We start from the raw sequence: 17,123 nt of genomic DNA on the forward strand, positions 1-17,123 counted from the left end.
GCTTCCTGCAGCTGCCTGGTTCTGGCCTACAGTGGACCAGCCTCTCTCTACCTAATGGGAATGGATCCAATACCCTCACCATCTTTTCAGATGCATAGAGGACACTCATCCTCTGTCCCGGACCGAGGTGGTGGAATGAACTTCCACTGGGTGTCCGAACAGGCATGAAGACCTAGTTTTAGAGATCTCCTAATTCAGCACTGGTTATGGTTTTGTTTTACAGAAAGAAAAGAGCCCAAGAGCCAAATCCATATTGCGATTGGTCCTAAGTACCACTCGCTTTGTTCTGAGCTCGATCCTCAGTGTTACTGGGCCTAATCACCACCTGGTTTATGCCACTGGCCATCCTGCAGTGTCTACATTCCAAGATTGTCCACATACTTAAGCTTAGATCTTCCAGGTCTGTCTCCAGAGAGTTCAAGCACTCACCATAAGTTCGGTCTCATCACAGATCTTCAAAGAAGGTTTGACCCCATATTGTCCCGGGACGGCCTTGTTTCCGCTTCCCTCTTGGTGGCATCCATATAACGTCAGCTTTGTCCGAGGATGTGCCCAGCCAATCGTAAGCGGCGCTCAGTCGTGATGTTGTTGAGAGGGTGAGTGGCTGAGTGATGGTCAGGTAACGTGAACCAATTCCAATGCTTAGTAACTGTAACTGCAACCGCTGCCGTTGTGGCATAATTTCTGGAATCTGACCTTTGCCCTTCGGCCTAAAGGGCTCACGGCTCAGTGTGAAATGCCTTTAGTGTGGAAATGACCGGGGTGATATTTTTATTAATACCTCCCTGTTTTAATTATGCAGAGGTGATCATTAGCAGCGCTGAAGGCGGGAGCAGTGCTTTGGCACAGTGCTGTGATTTACAGCGCTGTGTACTGTGCGCTGTATGCTGTATGTGTGTGTAGTTGTAGTTGTTGGGAAGAGGAAGCCGGTGCCCAGGGGAGCTAGTTTCATGCCCAGGAAGGGAGCCGATGTCAGGGCACGGTGTCGCTGAGCTGCTCCAGTGAGCGCGAATGTGTGTGTGTGTGTGTGAGAAAGGAGAGAGAGAATGGAAGAGATGGGGATAAAATAAGGAAAAGAGAAGAGGGCCTTATTCTTCAATATTTTCCTGAGAATGTGCTTAAAGGACCTATCTGAAAGTCCGGGCAGATTCATGGTGTGTTTTTAAAGTGTAGAATTGATCACAGCTCAGCTCTTATAATGATGGATCCCACTGCCCTCATAAACCGGCCTAATCCCAAATGAGAAAACACTGGGGAAAGTCAGAATCTTTGTAAAACATGACTAAGAACGGCTGCTGAATGTGGCCTATTCTTATTTTTTATATATATATAGATTTATTTCAGATTTTTTTTTTACCAGTTTTTATATATCCCCCCCCCAATGCAACACCCCCAACACTAGAGAAGGCGAGACCAACACACGCCCCCTCTGACACATTCGCAGCCAGCCACGCCTCTTTTTTGAACTGCCGCCGATATGGCTTCACCAGGCAACCAACGCCGTACACTTGGCTCTGATGCACCAGCTAGCAGACGCCAGCGACAGCCAGCGGCACACTAGAGTGATGTTGGGGCAGAGCGCCATCTACCCACCCTAGAGATAGCAAGGCCAATTGCACTCTCTCAACGCCCAGCAGCCGATGGCTAGCAGCATGATCGGGATACGAACCAGTGACCCTCTGATCACAGTGATAGCGACCTAGTCCGCTGGACCACCAGGGGGCCCCCATCCGTTCTTATTTTTTAATGACAAACAAAAAGGCAGTCAGTTGCAGTTAACCCCAGCAGCTCTAGGGGTGTGACGATGCATGGCCTGATGCACGGTTCCTCCATATGTATTGTGGTTTTCACTGCGCAGATGGATTTGGAATAGGCCAAGATACGATACAATACAATACGAGGGAGGCTGGTGTTACAGCATTTCATATTCACTCAGATTGTGTTGTCATGTGATCAGCATCTTAGCATGTGGCTAACATATTAGCCCAAGGGCTTCAGATCAGGACACTATAGCACTATAGTTGCTGAATCCAGTCAAATCCTCACAGCGATAGTCTTCTTCCCTGGACAGTAGAGACAGTTACTTCAACAAAATCAGGATCAGCTCTTTTTAATACACCTGAAGCTTGTAAAGAAAATGCTCAAGGTCTAAGTAACCTTCACTTCTGATGTAAAGGTTCTTCACACTCACACTGATCTCTACATGGTTCTTTATGGAACCAAAAGTGGTTCTATGGTATTTCTTTTAGAGAACCATTTGAAGCACCTTTATTTTTAGTACTTCTAGTATTTTCTAGTGTATTTTAAGAACACTCTCCATATTTAATCCTGTAAAGTTTGATGTTAATTAGACTGTAAGTCTATCATTTTAGAGGCTTAACATGTAAAAAAAAAAAAAAAAAAAAAAAAATATATATATATATATATATATATATATATATATATATATATATATATATAAATGAGAATGTATCTAAAAATATATATTTTGCAAAAAAAAGAAAATAATTGTTTTTGCAAAAACAAACAAAGAAAACAGAAGAATATTTTTGAAGAATATTTATTTTTCAGAAATGATACTTTGTATTAATGATCTTTAACCATCTTACTTTGTATTTTTTTAACCTACTTTGAATTGAATTTTTGGAAAATTACTAAATAAATAAACTTTGATTCATTGATTGATTATAATTTTAAAATAAAAAAATAAAAAAAATAAAATAATATTTTTGAAGAAAAACTATTTATTTTTCTTAAATATAAGCTTAATAAAAAGCACATCTAAGAAGAATTCCTTGCTTGTATTTGAAATGTATTATCAAATATTGATCTAAAATCGAAACAGCTGTCTGTCGACGATCACTTTTTAATGAGCTGAAATGATCCTGACGCCGTCACTCAACTAGAAAATAGTTATGATGTGACCGATGGCACTCCTGCTGCTTAAAGAAACTAACCAGGCTAATAAACAGTGCATATTTAACCCCGTCTGCTCTGACCTGTCTTCCGTCTACCCTCCCAGACGTGTAAATAACTTTTCCAGCCCAGGATTTAAATATTCCGTCCAGGTGCGCAGAGGTTCTGAGTGGGGCCTAATTGGCAGCGTCACGCGTTAAGCTGCTGGGGATAGTGCCGACTTTGAGGCCAGTCTTAGTTGGGATTCTGCCCATGTCCTTTAGGGCAGCGCTTTTCCCACTTCCACCTTTTTTCCTCTTTCAAGAAATACCTGTTTGCAGAAGGCCTGGGAAGGGTGCCGCTGACCACCATCCATAATGCATGAGTTTTGTACTTTCAGGAATTTTTTGACCACATCTTGCCTCACAGTGTCAGATCAAAACATACGTGGACTCAAAGACAGACAGACAGACGGACTTACAAACATGTGTACACCCACCAGCCCACACGCAGACATACAGCATTAAAAATAAACAAAATAAAGCTGCCCAGTGGAACCAGAGCGGTTCTTTAAAACCATAAGAGAACCTCATCTGGTACCATATGCCTTTCAATGGACAGCCCGTTAAAGAACCATTTGTACATACATTATCTACAGGTTCTACAGTGGAGGTCTTTTCTTTTAACCGCACATCCAAGTTTCTATTGGACTGCTTTTATCCCCCACTGTCAGATGATTCAGTCCCCTACTATTATTTATGTGTGAATTTATTCAGATTAAGGATCGTTTAGAAGTGACTTTTACATTTACAGAGAGAATAGTGAATAGGCATATATATTATAAAATTATTAAAAAAAACATTTGTGAAGACAATATGCATATAATTATAATAAAAAAAACATTTTTAAAGAGAAAAGGCATATAATTAAAAAAATTATAAAATAAATACGTGTGAATTAAATAAGCATATAATTATAAAAAATATTTCGAAAAACATTTGTGAAGAGAATAGGCATATAATTATAAAAAATATATTTTAAAAATTGTAAAGAGAATAGGAATATAATTATAAAAAATTATATTACAAAATTGTAAAGAGAATAGGCATATAATTATAAAAAAATATATTACAAAATTGTAAAGAGAATAGGCATATAATTTTAAAAATTATATTTAAAAATTGTAAAGAGAATAGACATATAATCATAAAAAATATATAAAAAATTTGTAAAGAGAATAGACATATAATCATAAAAATATATAAGAAAATTGTAAAGAGAATAGGAATATAATTATAAAAAGTATTTAAAAAACATTTGTAAAGTGAATAGGCATATAATTATAAAAATGATTAAAAGAAATTTGTAAAGCGATTAGGCATATATTTATAAATATTATATTTTAAAAAATTGTAAGGCGATTAGGCATATAATTATATAATAATAATAATAAAAAAACATTTGTAAAGAAAATAGGCATATAATTATACAAATTATTTTTACATTTGTAAAGAAGATAAAATTATTTTTGGTAATAATTAGTTAATTATATGAATATTATAAGGGCTAATATGATATATGATACATTTTTCCCTGATGCTCCATATTTTGCACTGAAATCGCAGAATCGTCCAGTTATAAATGCCACTTCCTTCCGAAAATAATACTTCACTTTGTATTAATGTCCAAATGTCTAAATATTTTCGGACACCCCTTCTAATGAAAACATTCAGCTACTTTACGTTGCACCCATTGCTGACACAGATCTGCAAATGCACACACAAACACACACACACACACAGCTTATCTAGTCCCTGTAGAGAAATATTGCCAATAGAATAGGACTCTCTGGAGCAGAAGAACATAACCCTATTGGCACTGTGCTGCCTAATGCCAGGCGTGGGCTAGAGAGGGGCATAAAGCCGAGGAACTGTCTTCTCTGGAGTGATGGATGGTGCTCCATCCAGTGCTTTGTGCGATAAGTTGGGGAGTGGGGGATGATGAGGTGGGGAGGTGATCATCCAGCATCCTGAAAAAGTCTTCCCTGGACAGTCAGGGATCAAACAGGATAAACTCTTTTTAATAACCTTGATTTTGGAAGCAATAATAAATGAGGAGGTGTCCCAATACTTTTGGCATCAGTGTGACTGGACGTAGCTTATGTCTAAACTGCTGCAGGTGGACTAGGTGGATATACGTATGTAAATACTTCGGTTTTTGTGACATCATTAAAATAATGAGTGCTTTTGGGCTTTATGGGCCGGCACATGGTCCATAACAGCCCATAGTCCAGTTTAGTATTCAGTACACCCTCAGATCCAAACACTCACCAACACACACACACCACCCCGGATAGATTCCCTCTCTCATGTGCTCTCTCTCTCTCTCTCTCTTTGACTCCTTCAGTGAGGTTCCATGACTGTGGACGAGGTGGACACATGCGGTTCGAATGTAACCAGCCCACGGATTTCCGGATCAAACAGGATGGGGAGGTGCTGTCTCTCCAGAAGCTCCAGCTGCCCTCATCCTCCTCCTTCTCCTCCTCTTCCTCCTCTTCCTGGACCTCCTCTCCACTCCTCGTTATAGCGAGGGATCTCTCCACTCAGGAGCAGTGGCAGACGGAGGTCAGGCTCCAACCTTCGGGAGGCGTCAAGTCTCAGGTACGGTGGAGATGTTCCTCAAAACCTCAGCTTAGAGCTGAGTGATGTCTGCTAAACAGAAGAAGCGTATCGCTGCTGACCTGCTGACATAATGAGAGTCTGACAGCTCCTTACATTGTGTCAAAATTCCCACAGTTGACGTCACTAATCTATGTGTTTTGTAGCCTTTTAAACTAGGGCTGGGCAATACGACGATATTTTATCATATCGTGATCAATTTTGTTATCGTGATACCAATATGCTAAACATATGGAGGAGACTATATGGGATAGAAATCACTGTATTCAGTACGGGAGAGGATCTGAATAGTAGTGTTTAAGGATCTGTCGCTGATGATGTTTTTAGTCTGTTTTTACACAAAATTACGATAAATATCGTGTATCGCGAAAAAAAATATCGTGATATAGTATTTTTATCATATCGCCCAGCCCTACTTTGCGCTTACACACAGTATCGGTATCAGCAGTAGAGAGAACCGATACCATGAAGCTTACTGAAGCCCTACATTTGTTTTCATTACATTTTTCATATAGAATTTTTGTTTGCAGACTTTATTATTTATTATGAAACCAAACGTTAAAACAACCATTAAAAGCCGTCATAAATAGTTATTATCATTAAACAGTTTAGCTCTTTCTGTTTCCTTGTTGTTTTGGTTCTGAAAGTGGGGGATGATGAGGTGATCATCCAACATCCTGAAAAGTCTTACAGTCTGACAGTAGAGACAGTTACTCCAACAAACTCAGGATAAACTCTTTTTAAAACCTTAATTTTGGAAGCAATAATAAATGAGGAGGTGTCCCAATACTTTTGGCATCAGTGTGACTGGACGTAGCTTATGTCTCCGCCCTGCAGGTGGAGTAGGTGGATATACTTATGTAAATACTTGGGGTTTTGTGACATCATTAAAATAATGAGTGCTTTTGGGCTTTAGGGGCCGGCACATGACTTTATTATTTATTATGAAATCAAATGTTAAAACAACCATTAAAAGCCGTCATACATAGTTATTATCATTAAACAGTTCTCTCTGTTTCCTTGTTTTTTATTATATATAATATTATATATTATTATTAGATTATTAGATCTTATTTGGGATCAGATATAAAAAAATACAGCCCTTTAAAAAGTGGAACGCTGTACATATCAGGATTTAGAGCCGTATATCCAGTGTTTTAGTCAGAGTTGGTATCGGTATTTGGTATCGGTAGATACTCGGCAATCTGGCATCAGTATCGGAAAGGAAAAGGGGGTATCGGTGCACCCCTACTTTAAACCATAGGTTAAAGATTCAGTTATTAAACCTGTAGAGCAACTATTATATAACCAGCTTAGCAGTACCCGTTTAGCTTAGCAGTACCTGTTTAGCTTAGCAGTACCTGTTTAGCTTAGCAGTACCTGTGTAGCTTAGCAGTACCTGTTTAGCTTAGCAGTACCTGTTTAGCTTAGCAGTACCTGTGTAGCTTAGCAGTACCCGTTTAGCTTAGCAGTAACTGTTTAGCGTAGCAGTACCCTTTTAGCTTAGCAGTACCCGTTTAGCTTAGCAGTACCCGTTTAACTTAGCAGTACCTGTTTAGCTTAGCAGTACCTGTTTAGCTTAGCAGTACCTGTGTAGCTTAGCAGTACCCGTTTAGCTTAGCAGTACCTGTTTAACTTAGCAGTACCTGTTTAGCTTAGCAGTACCTGTGTAGCTTAGCAGTACCCGTTTAGCTTAGCAGTAACTGTTTAACTTAGCAGTACCTGTTTAACTTAGCAGTACCCGTTTAGCTTAGCAGTACCCTTTTAGCTTAGCAGTACCCGTTTAGCTTAGCAGTACCTGTATAGCTTAGCAGTACCCGTTTAGCTTAGCAGTACCCGTTTAACTTAGCAGTACCCGTTTAGCTTAGCAGTACCCGTTTAGCTTAGCAGTACCTGTGTAGCTTAGCAGTAACTGTTTAACTTAGCAGTACCCGTTTAGCTTAGCAGTACCCGTTTAGCTTAGCAGTAACTGTTTAACTTAGCAGTACCCGTTTAGCTTAGCAGTACCCGTTTAGCTTAGCAGTAACTGTTTAACTTAGCAGTACCTGTTTAACTTAGCAGTACCCGTTTAGCTTAGCAGTAACTGTTTAACTTAGCAGTACCTGTTTAACTTAGCAGTACCCGTTTAGCTTAGCAGTACCCTTTTAGCTTAGCAGTACCCGTTTAGCTTAGCAGTACCTGTATAGCTTAGCAGTACCCGTTTAGCTTAGCAGTACCCGTTTAACTTAGCAGTACCCGTTTAGCTTAGCAGTAACTGTTTAACTTAGCAGTACCTGTTTAACTTAGCAGTACCTGTTTAGCTTAGCAGTACCCGTTTAGCTTAGCAGTACCTGTGTAGCTTAGCAGTAACTGTTTAACTTAGCAGTACCCGTTTAGCTTAGCAGTAACTGTTTAACTTAGCAGTAACTGTGTAGCTTAGCAGTACCTGTTTAACTTAGCAGTAACTGTGTAGCTTAGCAGTAACTGTGTAGCTTAGCAGTACCCGTTTAGCTTAGCAGTAACTGTTTAGCTTAGCAGTAACTGTTTAACTTAGCAGTAACTGTGTAGCTTAGCAGTACCCGTTTAGCTTAGCAGTAACTGTTTAGCTTAGCAGTAACTGTTTAACTTAGCAGTAACTGTGTAGCTTAGCAGTACCCGTTTAGCTTAGCAGTACCTGTTTAACTTAGCAGTAACTGTGTAGCTTAGCAGTACCCGTTTAGCTTAGCAGTAACTGTTTAGCGTAGCAGTGCCCGTTTAGCTTAGCAGTATCTGTGTAGCTTAGCAGTACCCGTTTAGCTTTGCAGTACCCATTTAGCTTAGCAGTACCCGTTTAGCTTTGCAGTACCCGTATAGCTTAGCAGTACCCGTTTAGCTTAGCAGTACCTGTGTAGCTTAGCAGTACCCGTTTAGCTTAGCAGTACCTGTGTAGCTTAGCAGTACCCGTTTAGCTTAGCAGTACCTGTGTAGCTTAGCAGTACCCGTTTAGCTTAGCAGTACCTGTGTAGCTTAGCAGTACCCATTTAGCTTAGCAGTACCTGTTTAGCTTAGCAGTACCCGTTTAGCTTTGCAGTACCTGTGTAGCTTAGCAGTACCTGTATAGCTTAGCAGTACCCGTTTAGCTTTGCAGTACCCGTTTAGCTTAGCAGTAACTGTTTAGCGTAGCAGTACCCGTTTAGCTTAGCAGTACCTGTGTAGCTTAGCAGTACCCGTTTAGCTTAGCAGTACCTGTGTAGCTTAGCAGTACCTGTATAGCTTTGCAGTACCTGTGTAGCTTAGCAGTACCTGTATAGCTTAGCAGTACCCGTTTAGCTTAGCAGTACCTGTTTAGCTTAGCAGTACCCGTTTCGCTTAGCAGTACCCTTTTAGCTTAGCAGTACCTGTTTAGCTTAGCAGTACCCGTTTAGCTTAGCAGTACCCGTTTAGCATAGCAGTACCCGTTTAGCTTAGCAGTACCTGTGTAGCTTAGCAGTACCCGTTTAGCTTAGCAGTACCCGTTTAGCTTTGCAGTACCTGTTTAGCTTTGCAGTACCTGTGTAGCTTAGCAGTACCTGTATAGCTTAGCAGTACCCGTTTAGCTTTGCAGTACCTGTGTAGCTTAGCAGTACCTGTTTAGCTTAGCAGTACTCTTTTAGCTTAGCAGTACCTGTTTAGCTTAGCAGTACCCGTTTAGCTTAGCAGTACCCTTTTAGCTTAGCAGTACCTGTTTAGCTTAGCAGTACCCGTTTAGCTTAGCAGTACCTGTTTAGCATAGCAGTACCCGTTTAGCTTAGCAGTACCTGTATAGCTTAGCAGTACCCGTTTAGCTTAGCAGTACCCGTTTAGCTTAGCAGTAACTGTTTAGCTTAGCAGTACCCGTTTAGCTTAGCAGTACCCGTTTAGCTTAGCAGTACTCTTTTAGCTTAGCAGTGCCCGTTTAGCTTAGCAGTATCTGTGTAGCTTAGCAGTACCCGTTTAGCTTTGCAGTACCCATTTAGCTTAGCAGTACTCTTTTAGCTTAGCAGTACCTGTTTAGCTTAGCAGTACCCGTTTAGCTTTGCAGTACCCGTATAGCTTAGCAGTACCCGTTTAGCTTAGCAGTACCTGTGTAGCTTAGCAGTACCCGTTTAGCTTAGCAGTACCTGTGTAGCTTAGCAGTACCCATTTAGCTTAGCAGTACCTGTTTAGCTTAGCAGTACCCGTTTAGCTTAGCAGTACCTGTGTAGCTTAGCAGTACCCGTTTAGCTTAGCAGTACCTGTGTAGCTTAGCAGTACCCATTTAGCTTAGCAGTACCTGTTTAGCTTAGCAGTACCCGTTTAGCTTTGCAGTACCTGTGTAGCTTAGCAGTACCCGTTTAGCTTAGCAGTACCTGTGTAGCTTAGCAGTACCCGTTTAGCTTTGCAGTACCCGTTTAGCTTAGCAGTACCCGTTTAGCTTAGCAGTACCTGTATAGCTTAGCAGTACCCGTTTAGCTTAGCAGTACCTGTGTAGCTTAGCAGTACCCGTTTAGCTTAGCAGTACCTGTGTAGCTTAGCAGTACCCGTTTAGCTTTGCAGTACCCGTTTAGCTTAGCAGTACCCGTTTAGCTTAGCAGTACCTGTGTAGCTTAGCAGTACCCGTTTAGCTTAGCAGTACCCGTTTAGCTTTGCAGTACCTGTGTAGCTTAGCAGTACCCGTTTAGCTTAGCAGTACCTGTTTAGCTTTGCAGTACCTGTTTAGCTTAGCAGTACCTGTATAGCTTAGCAGTACCCGTTTAGCTTTGCAGTACCCGTTTAGCTTAGCAGTACCCGTTTAGCTTTGCAGTACCTGTTTAGCTTTGCAGTACCTGTTTAGCTTAGCAGTACCTGTATAGCTTAGCAGTACCCGTTTAGCTTTGCAGTACCCGTTTAGCTTAGCAGTACCCGTTTAGCTTAGCAGTACCTGTGTAGCTTAGCAGTACCCGTATAGCTTAGCAGTACCTGTGTAGCTTAGCAGTACTCTTTTAGCTTAGCAGTGCCCGTTTAGCTTAGCAGTACCTGTTTAGCTTAGCAGTACCTGTTTAGCTTAGCAGTACCTGTATAGCTTAGCAGTACCCTTTTAGCTTAGCAGTACCCGTTTAGCTTAGCAGTACCCTTTTAGCTTAGCAGTACCTGTTTAGCTTAGCAGTACTCTTTTAGCTTAGCAGTACCCGTTTAGCTTAGCAGTACCTGTTTAGCTTAGCAGTACCTGTTCAGCTTAGCAGGTTCTATTTTAGGGCCTGTGAACCTGCCGTACATTTCTGGTAGGGTTTCAGGGTTTAAGGGCTTAAAGCATGTGGGTGTGAAGTTTAGTCTTTATTCTGCAAGTCACAACCAAACGTGACCAGAGGTCCCGGACTCCTCAGTCAGGACACATGTCGTACTATAGCGTATCAGTTGCTCGGCTCTGTGGTTTGGAAATGCACAGCACTTATTGGCTTTGGCCTCAGGGTCAGATTTGCAAAGGAAGCAGTGCCAGAGTGAATATCATGTGAAACAAGAGCCGGATCTGTGGCCTCCAGTGGAGTTTACAGGAAGCGTGGCTGCTGACCTGCTGTATAAACTGATAAAGAGTGGCGAGTGTGGTGGCGGCCGGTGAAGTCCAGCCTTTTCCCCGAATGCCCTCTACACTTCCACATGTAATTACAGACGCTGCGATGGCAAAGCTTTAAGCAAACATCGGGTCTGACCTGGCCTGACCTTGTTCTATATGTTTGTCATATTTTTAACTCTTAAATATCGTAAATCAGCATGTTTTGCAGAGGTGGTGTGTGTTGTTGATGGTGGGAGGACTGTGTCAGATTTGGGTTCAGATAAACAAAGAATAAATAGTGAAGAATAAATAAAGTAACTGCAGTCAGTTAGATTAAAAACTTGGGCTGTTTACTTATTTAACAGATTGGTCCACCCAGATAATAATTCAGGAGCCAGCGGGTCAAAAGCCAGCACAGTTCACTTACTGTATTACTGTTGAAGCTTGTTGAGTGGCTGCACAGCCTAAGTGGTTCCCATACCTAGGGAGTTGCGTGACTGTTGCCAAGTGGTTGCTAGGATGCTGCAAAGCGGTAGCATGGCAGATAATATGGTATACCAGGTGGGATCTCTATGGGATTGCTAGGTGATTGCCATATGGTTGCTAAGTGGTTGCTAGGATGCTGCAAAGCGGGTGCATGGCAGTTAATATGGTATACCAGGTGGGATCTCTATGGGATTGCTAGGTGATTGCCATATGGTTGTTAAGTGGTTGCTATGGTGTTGCTAAGTGGTTGCTAGGATGCTGCAAAGCGGTAGCATGGCAGATAATATGGTATACCAGGTGGGATCTCTATGGGATTGCTAGGTGATTGCCATATGGTTGCTAAGTGGTTGCTAGGATGCTGCAAAGCGGGTGCATGGCAGATAATATGGTATACCAGGTGGGATCTCTATGGGATTGCTAGGTGATTGCCATATGGTTGCTAAGTGGTTGCTAGGATGCTGCAAAGCGGTTGCATGGCAGATAATATGGTATACCAGGTGGGATCTCTATGGGATTGCTAGGTGATTGCCATATGGTTGTTAAGTGGTTGCTATGGTGTTGCTAAGTGGTTGCTAGGATGCTGCAAAGCGGTTGCATGGCAGATAATATGGTATACCAGGTGGGATCTCTATGGGATTGCTAGGTGATTGCCATATGGTTGTTAAGTGGTTGCTATGGTGTTGCTAAGTGGTTGCTAGGATGCTGCAAAGCAGTTGCATGGCAGATACTATAGTATACCAGGTGAGATCTCTATGGGATTGCTAGGTAATTGCCATGGGGTTGTTAAGATGTTGCTAAGTGGTTACATGGATGCTGCAAAGCGGTTGCATGGATGCTGAAAAGCGGTTGCATGGTAGTTACTATGGTATACCAGGTGGGATCTCTATGGGATTGCTAGGTTATTACCATATGGTTGTTAAGTGGTTGCTATGGTGTTGCTAAGTGGTTCCTAGGATGCTGCAAAGCGGTTGCATGGCAGTTAATATGGTATACCAGGTGGGATCTCTATGGGATTGCTAGGTGATTGCCATATGGTTGTTAAGTGGTTGCTATGGTGTTGCTAAGTGGTTGCTAGGATGCTGCAAAGCGGGTGCATGGCAGTTAATATGGTATACCAGGTGGGATCTCTACAGGGTTGCTAGGTAATTGCCATGGGGTTGTTAAGATGTTGCTAAGTGGTTACATGGATGCTGCAAAGCGGTTGCATGGATGCTGAAAAGCGGTTGCATGGTAGTTACTATGGTATACCAGGTGGGATCTCTATGGGATTGCTAGGTGATTGCCATATCGTTGTTAAGTGGTTGCTGTGGTGTTGCTAAGTGGTTCCTAGGATGCTGCAAAGCGGTTGCATGGCAGTTAATATGGTATACCAGGTGGGATCTCTATGGGATTGCTAGGTGATTGCCATATGGTTGTTAAGTGGTTGCTATGGTGTTGCTAAGTGGTTGCTAGGATGCTGCAAAGCAGTTGCATGGCAGATAATATGGTATACCAGGTGAGATCTCTACGGGATTGCTAGGTGATTGCCATGGGGTTGTTAAGATGTTGCTAAGTGGTTACATGGATGCTGCAAAGCGGTTGCATGGATGCTGAAAAGCGGTTGCATGGTAGTTACTATGGTATACCAGGTGGGATCTCTATGGGATTGCTAGGTGATTGCCATATGGTTGTTAAGTGGTTGCTGTGGTGTTGCTAAGTGGTTCCTAGGATGCTGCAAAGCGGTTGCATGGCAGTTAATATGGTATACCAGGTGGGATCTCTATGGGATTGCTAGGTGATTGCCATATGGTTGTTAAGTGGTTGCTATGGTGTTGCTAAGTGGTTGCTAGGATGCTGCAAAGCGGTTGCATGGCAGTTAATATGTTATACCCAATTCCTATGGGATTGCTAGGTGATTGCTATTGGATTGTTAGGTGGTTGCTGTGGTGTTGTTAAGTGTTTGCTTGGTGGTCGTCCTGGTGTTTCTCAGTGGTTATTATGTTATCCAAGGTGGTAGCTATGGTAGTTGCTCTGGCATTTCAGCTCACTGTTGCTGTGGTATCCCATGTGGCTGCTATGGTGTCTCTGGTGGATGCTCTGGTACTCAACCCTACATGGTTATTTGGGTGTTACTAGATCATTGGTGTCATCTGCCCTGTGCAAAGACATAAGCAAGAATTGCTAACCAATCTCAGGCCTTGCTAACTGCATATTTTAGTTAGTAATGACTGTCGTGCCATATGGTCAGGCGGTCAGATGGTGTGCCTGGCAGCACACTCGTCTAATTTCATTTGCCCATGCGTTATGATGATCATGCCTGCTAATTACAAATACAGTATGTGGATGCACATTTCTAAGTGGCTGCACGTTTATGGGTGCTAAACTTTAACAGGGCCTAATGACGCTGTAATCCAAGACATACGCCCGTCCTTAAACCTCGCCAGATCAGATCTGTATTAAAGTCGAGAGATGTTAAAGCCTCAGACAGAGCACTCACCCCCGTCTCTCTTCCCCCAGTCAATTTGTTTTCCACGTTATTGCTCTTTTCCCAGTCACCCCTCCAGCACAGTTTAATTCTTCACGCCTTTTAAAGCACGCCGCGCTCGCGGACGATTTAACAGGCTCAAACGAAACAGGTGTTCCGAGTGAGCGGACGGATGCTCTGTGATTAAAACTTAATGTGTCGATTTATGGCCGAGCACAAACATACACTCCACAACTGTGGGAGTGGTGGAAGAGGAACAGTGGCGAAACAGCTCCTCGTAAAAAAAACAAAAAACAAGCAGGTTTCAGTTCATTTAGCTCGCAAATCTGCGCCGAGCAGCGCCCCTTGTGGAGAGATGAGGTGAGCGCAGTGTCTGGAACTGGATATCTGCGACATGTGTCGGCTGATCGTGAACAGTGGCTTTAGGGTTAGCGTTAGGTTTAAGATTAGAAGATGTAAGATTAAAGTTCTTCACGCTCACACACATCTTCTACACTTAATTGACAAAAGTATTGGGACACCTGCACATTCATTCACTTATTCTTTCTGAAATCAAGGGTATTACAAAGAGCTTATCCTTTAGAGCTTAGCTCTTGTTGGAAGATCTGTCTCTACTGTCCGGGGAAGAGCAGTAGGGCTTTCTACTAGATTTTGTAAGGAGCATTGCTGTGAAGATTTGATTGCATTCAGCAGCTTAAGAGTGTTAGCGAGGTCAGGATGCTGCATGGTCACCACCTTACTTTACCCCCAACTTCCTGACTCATGAGCACCAACCACCATTCCAGAGAGCACAGTTCTTCCACATGCTGGGGGGCTTTATACCCCTCTAGCCCACGCCTGGCATTAGACAGCATGGTGCCAATAGGTTTATGTATATTTATCTGCTCCAGAGAGTCCTATTGTATTGGCAGTACTTCTTCTCTACAGGGACTAGACAAGCTGTGTATGTGTCAGCTGTGTCAGCAATGGGTGCAACTTAAAGCAGCTGAATGCATTCATTAGAAGGGGTGTCCACAAGTATGTGGACATTTGATATGAAGGTGTTTGGAGGTTTTTTCATGACGTTGGATGTTGCTGTAAAAACAAGGTGAGCATCTGTCGAACATCTGAAGTGGACCCACAAAATGCGGTACCACGCCTTTATCAGTGTCTATCCAGTGCTGGCATCCGGAAAAGCTTTATTTATGTACCAACTGCGGCGTGCGTCTCGCTGTCGGGCCGCGTGGAACACGGCACCCTGTGGGATCATTTATAAGGCTGTGCATATTCTTAACACCACGAGGTGATTTACTCATTTGCACTTCTTCACGGCTCTCAGTGTGGTGAGACTGAGTGTGTGTTGGCACCGGGGACCAGGTCTTTTTCTTCAGTTCTTTCCTCTTTCACTTTCTTTCACGACTTTAAATGGTGTAAATTGTCTGGGTTATGAAGAGTCTACTGTAACGTCCCTAGTGCAATCCCTTTCCCCTGCTCCAGTGTCTCTCTCTCTATCTATCTCTCTCTCTCTCTTTCTTTCTTTCATTCTCTCACGCTGACATTCGCTCCTCCTCCCCCTTCACGCCTCCTGTCTGCATCCCCCCTTTCTCCCTTGCACTCTTCTCCCCCTTTTTCCCCCATTTCCTCACTCCTCTCGCTCGCAGCACACCTATTTCACTCCGTTGCAGTGCAGGTTGTGAAGCTCTGCTCACAGCTTCTCTCCTGTCTCACAGCTGGGTGCTGAGTGGCAGCTTTAGCAGGTCGTAATGTGAGGTTTTTCGCACGACTTTTCGGAACTTCGGGACACTCCAGCACATATATATTTGTGGAAATGATATAGACAGCTGGACTGTGACTGGAAAAGTGAGAGGCCAACCATGATGCTGGGGATTGACCTCAAAGTCACACTGATTATTGGTATTGGCCAATAGTACAACAAAGAACAGATAGGTAGCTCTTTGCTTATTATATCAGGGATTATATCAAGCAAAGATAGCAGTAAGAAGAGTTCCACTAATGTCCAAATGTTTGTGGACACCCCTTCTAATGAATGCCTTTAGCTCCTTTAACCCCCTTTAATCCCTAAAAAGCCTATGAACTGCCAGCAGTCCCTGTAGTTACTGAGTAATACGCCTTAGTGTGTGATAAGCCTTGCTACATTGCTGACACTGATATGCAAATGCAAGGGACATGACAAGACAACCATATTCACCATGAGTGGACAGTAAGCACACATGCCCAGAGTGGTGGGCAGCCATTGCTGCAGCACCCGTGGAGCAGAGAGGGTGAATGGCCTTGCTCGAGTGCCCGACAGTGGCAGCTTGCCGAGATCGGGGATGGAACCCACAACCCTGTCATCAACGGCCCGGAGCTCCGGACACACAGCTTGTCTAGTCCCTGTAGCAAGGAAGTGCTGCCTTTGTAACATTGTAGGCCCATAAATATGTTTGCACACTTCCTAAAAGCTTATAGAGGCCATGTTTACAGTAGCATTGCTCATTCTATGTTTAAAACCCACCACGAATAATTCATCCCCCTGTAAGCCCCTAGTGCTGTGTCAATGGGCGGGTGTATCCGTGCGTTTGTAGCCTAAAAGGAGTCAGCGTAATTACTACAAGCTGGAATAAACAGCACAGCGAAGCAGCCTCTGCTCATTAAGCAACGTATCTCCTGCAGGTTTGGGCTTTTAATGATGTCATTAGTCTCAGCGCTTATTGTTTTCATAAGCACGCGCCACCAGCTAAGACTGATATCCCGGCCGCTTGTAAACACACTCATGAATATTAAATACGAGCATGCGAACTGACACGAGAAAGATTTCGCTGGTAGATGTTCTCTGCCACATGTCAGCTCGCAGACTTAAGTCTCGTTAACGCAGACAGCGCGTGTACAGCTCATTACGTACGAGACCCCGTTTCGGGAAAAGTTGTTTGACAAAGGACCACACAGAGTCTCCGTCTACGTTTCTGCTTTGAATTAATGATACTTTACACACATGTTTATTAGGTCCGTAGTAGGCTGGTGGTAGAGTTCTCTGGAGTTTGATTCCTTTGATGAATGTGTTTATTAAAGATGATGTTTAGCTGAACTTTGTTTTACTCAATTAAATAAATTAAATATAATTTATTATGGAGCTCAA

The 17,123-nt window shown here is 42.7% G+C and overlaps 1 protein-coding gene across 1 annotated transcript in view; it reads left to right on the forward strand.

Moving 5' to 3' along the window:
- LOC140562256 (cadherin-2-like) overlaps positions 1-17,123 on the forward strand; it is a 171,516-nt gene that overhangs the window by 94,680 nt on the left and 59,713 nt on the right. The window contains exon 3 of the mRNA XM_072687751.1: positions 5,302-5,555. Coding sequence (XP_072543852.1) covers positions 5,302-5,555 — 254 coding nt within the window. The remainder of the gene's footprint in view (positions 1-5,301; positions 5,556-17,123) is intronic.

The sequence above is a fragment of the Salminus brasiliensis genome, chromosome 9 (genome assembly GCF_030463535.1).
Source record: "Salminus brasiliensis chromosome 9, fSalBra1.hap2, whole genome shotgun sequence".
Classification (NCBI taxonomy): Eukaryota; Metazoa; Chordata; class Actinopteri; order Characiformes; family Bryconidae; genus Salminus; species Salminus brasiliensis.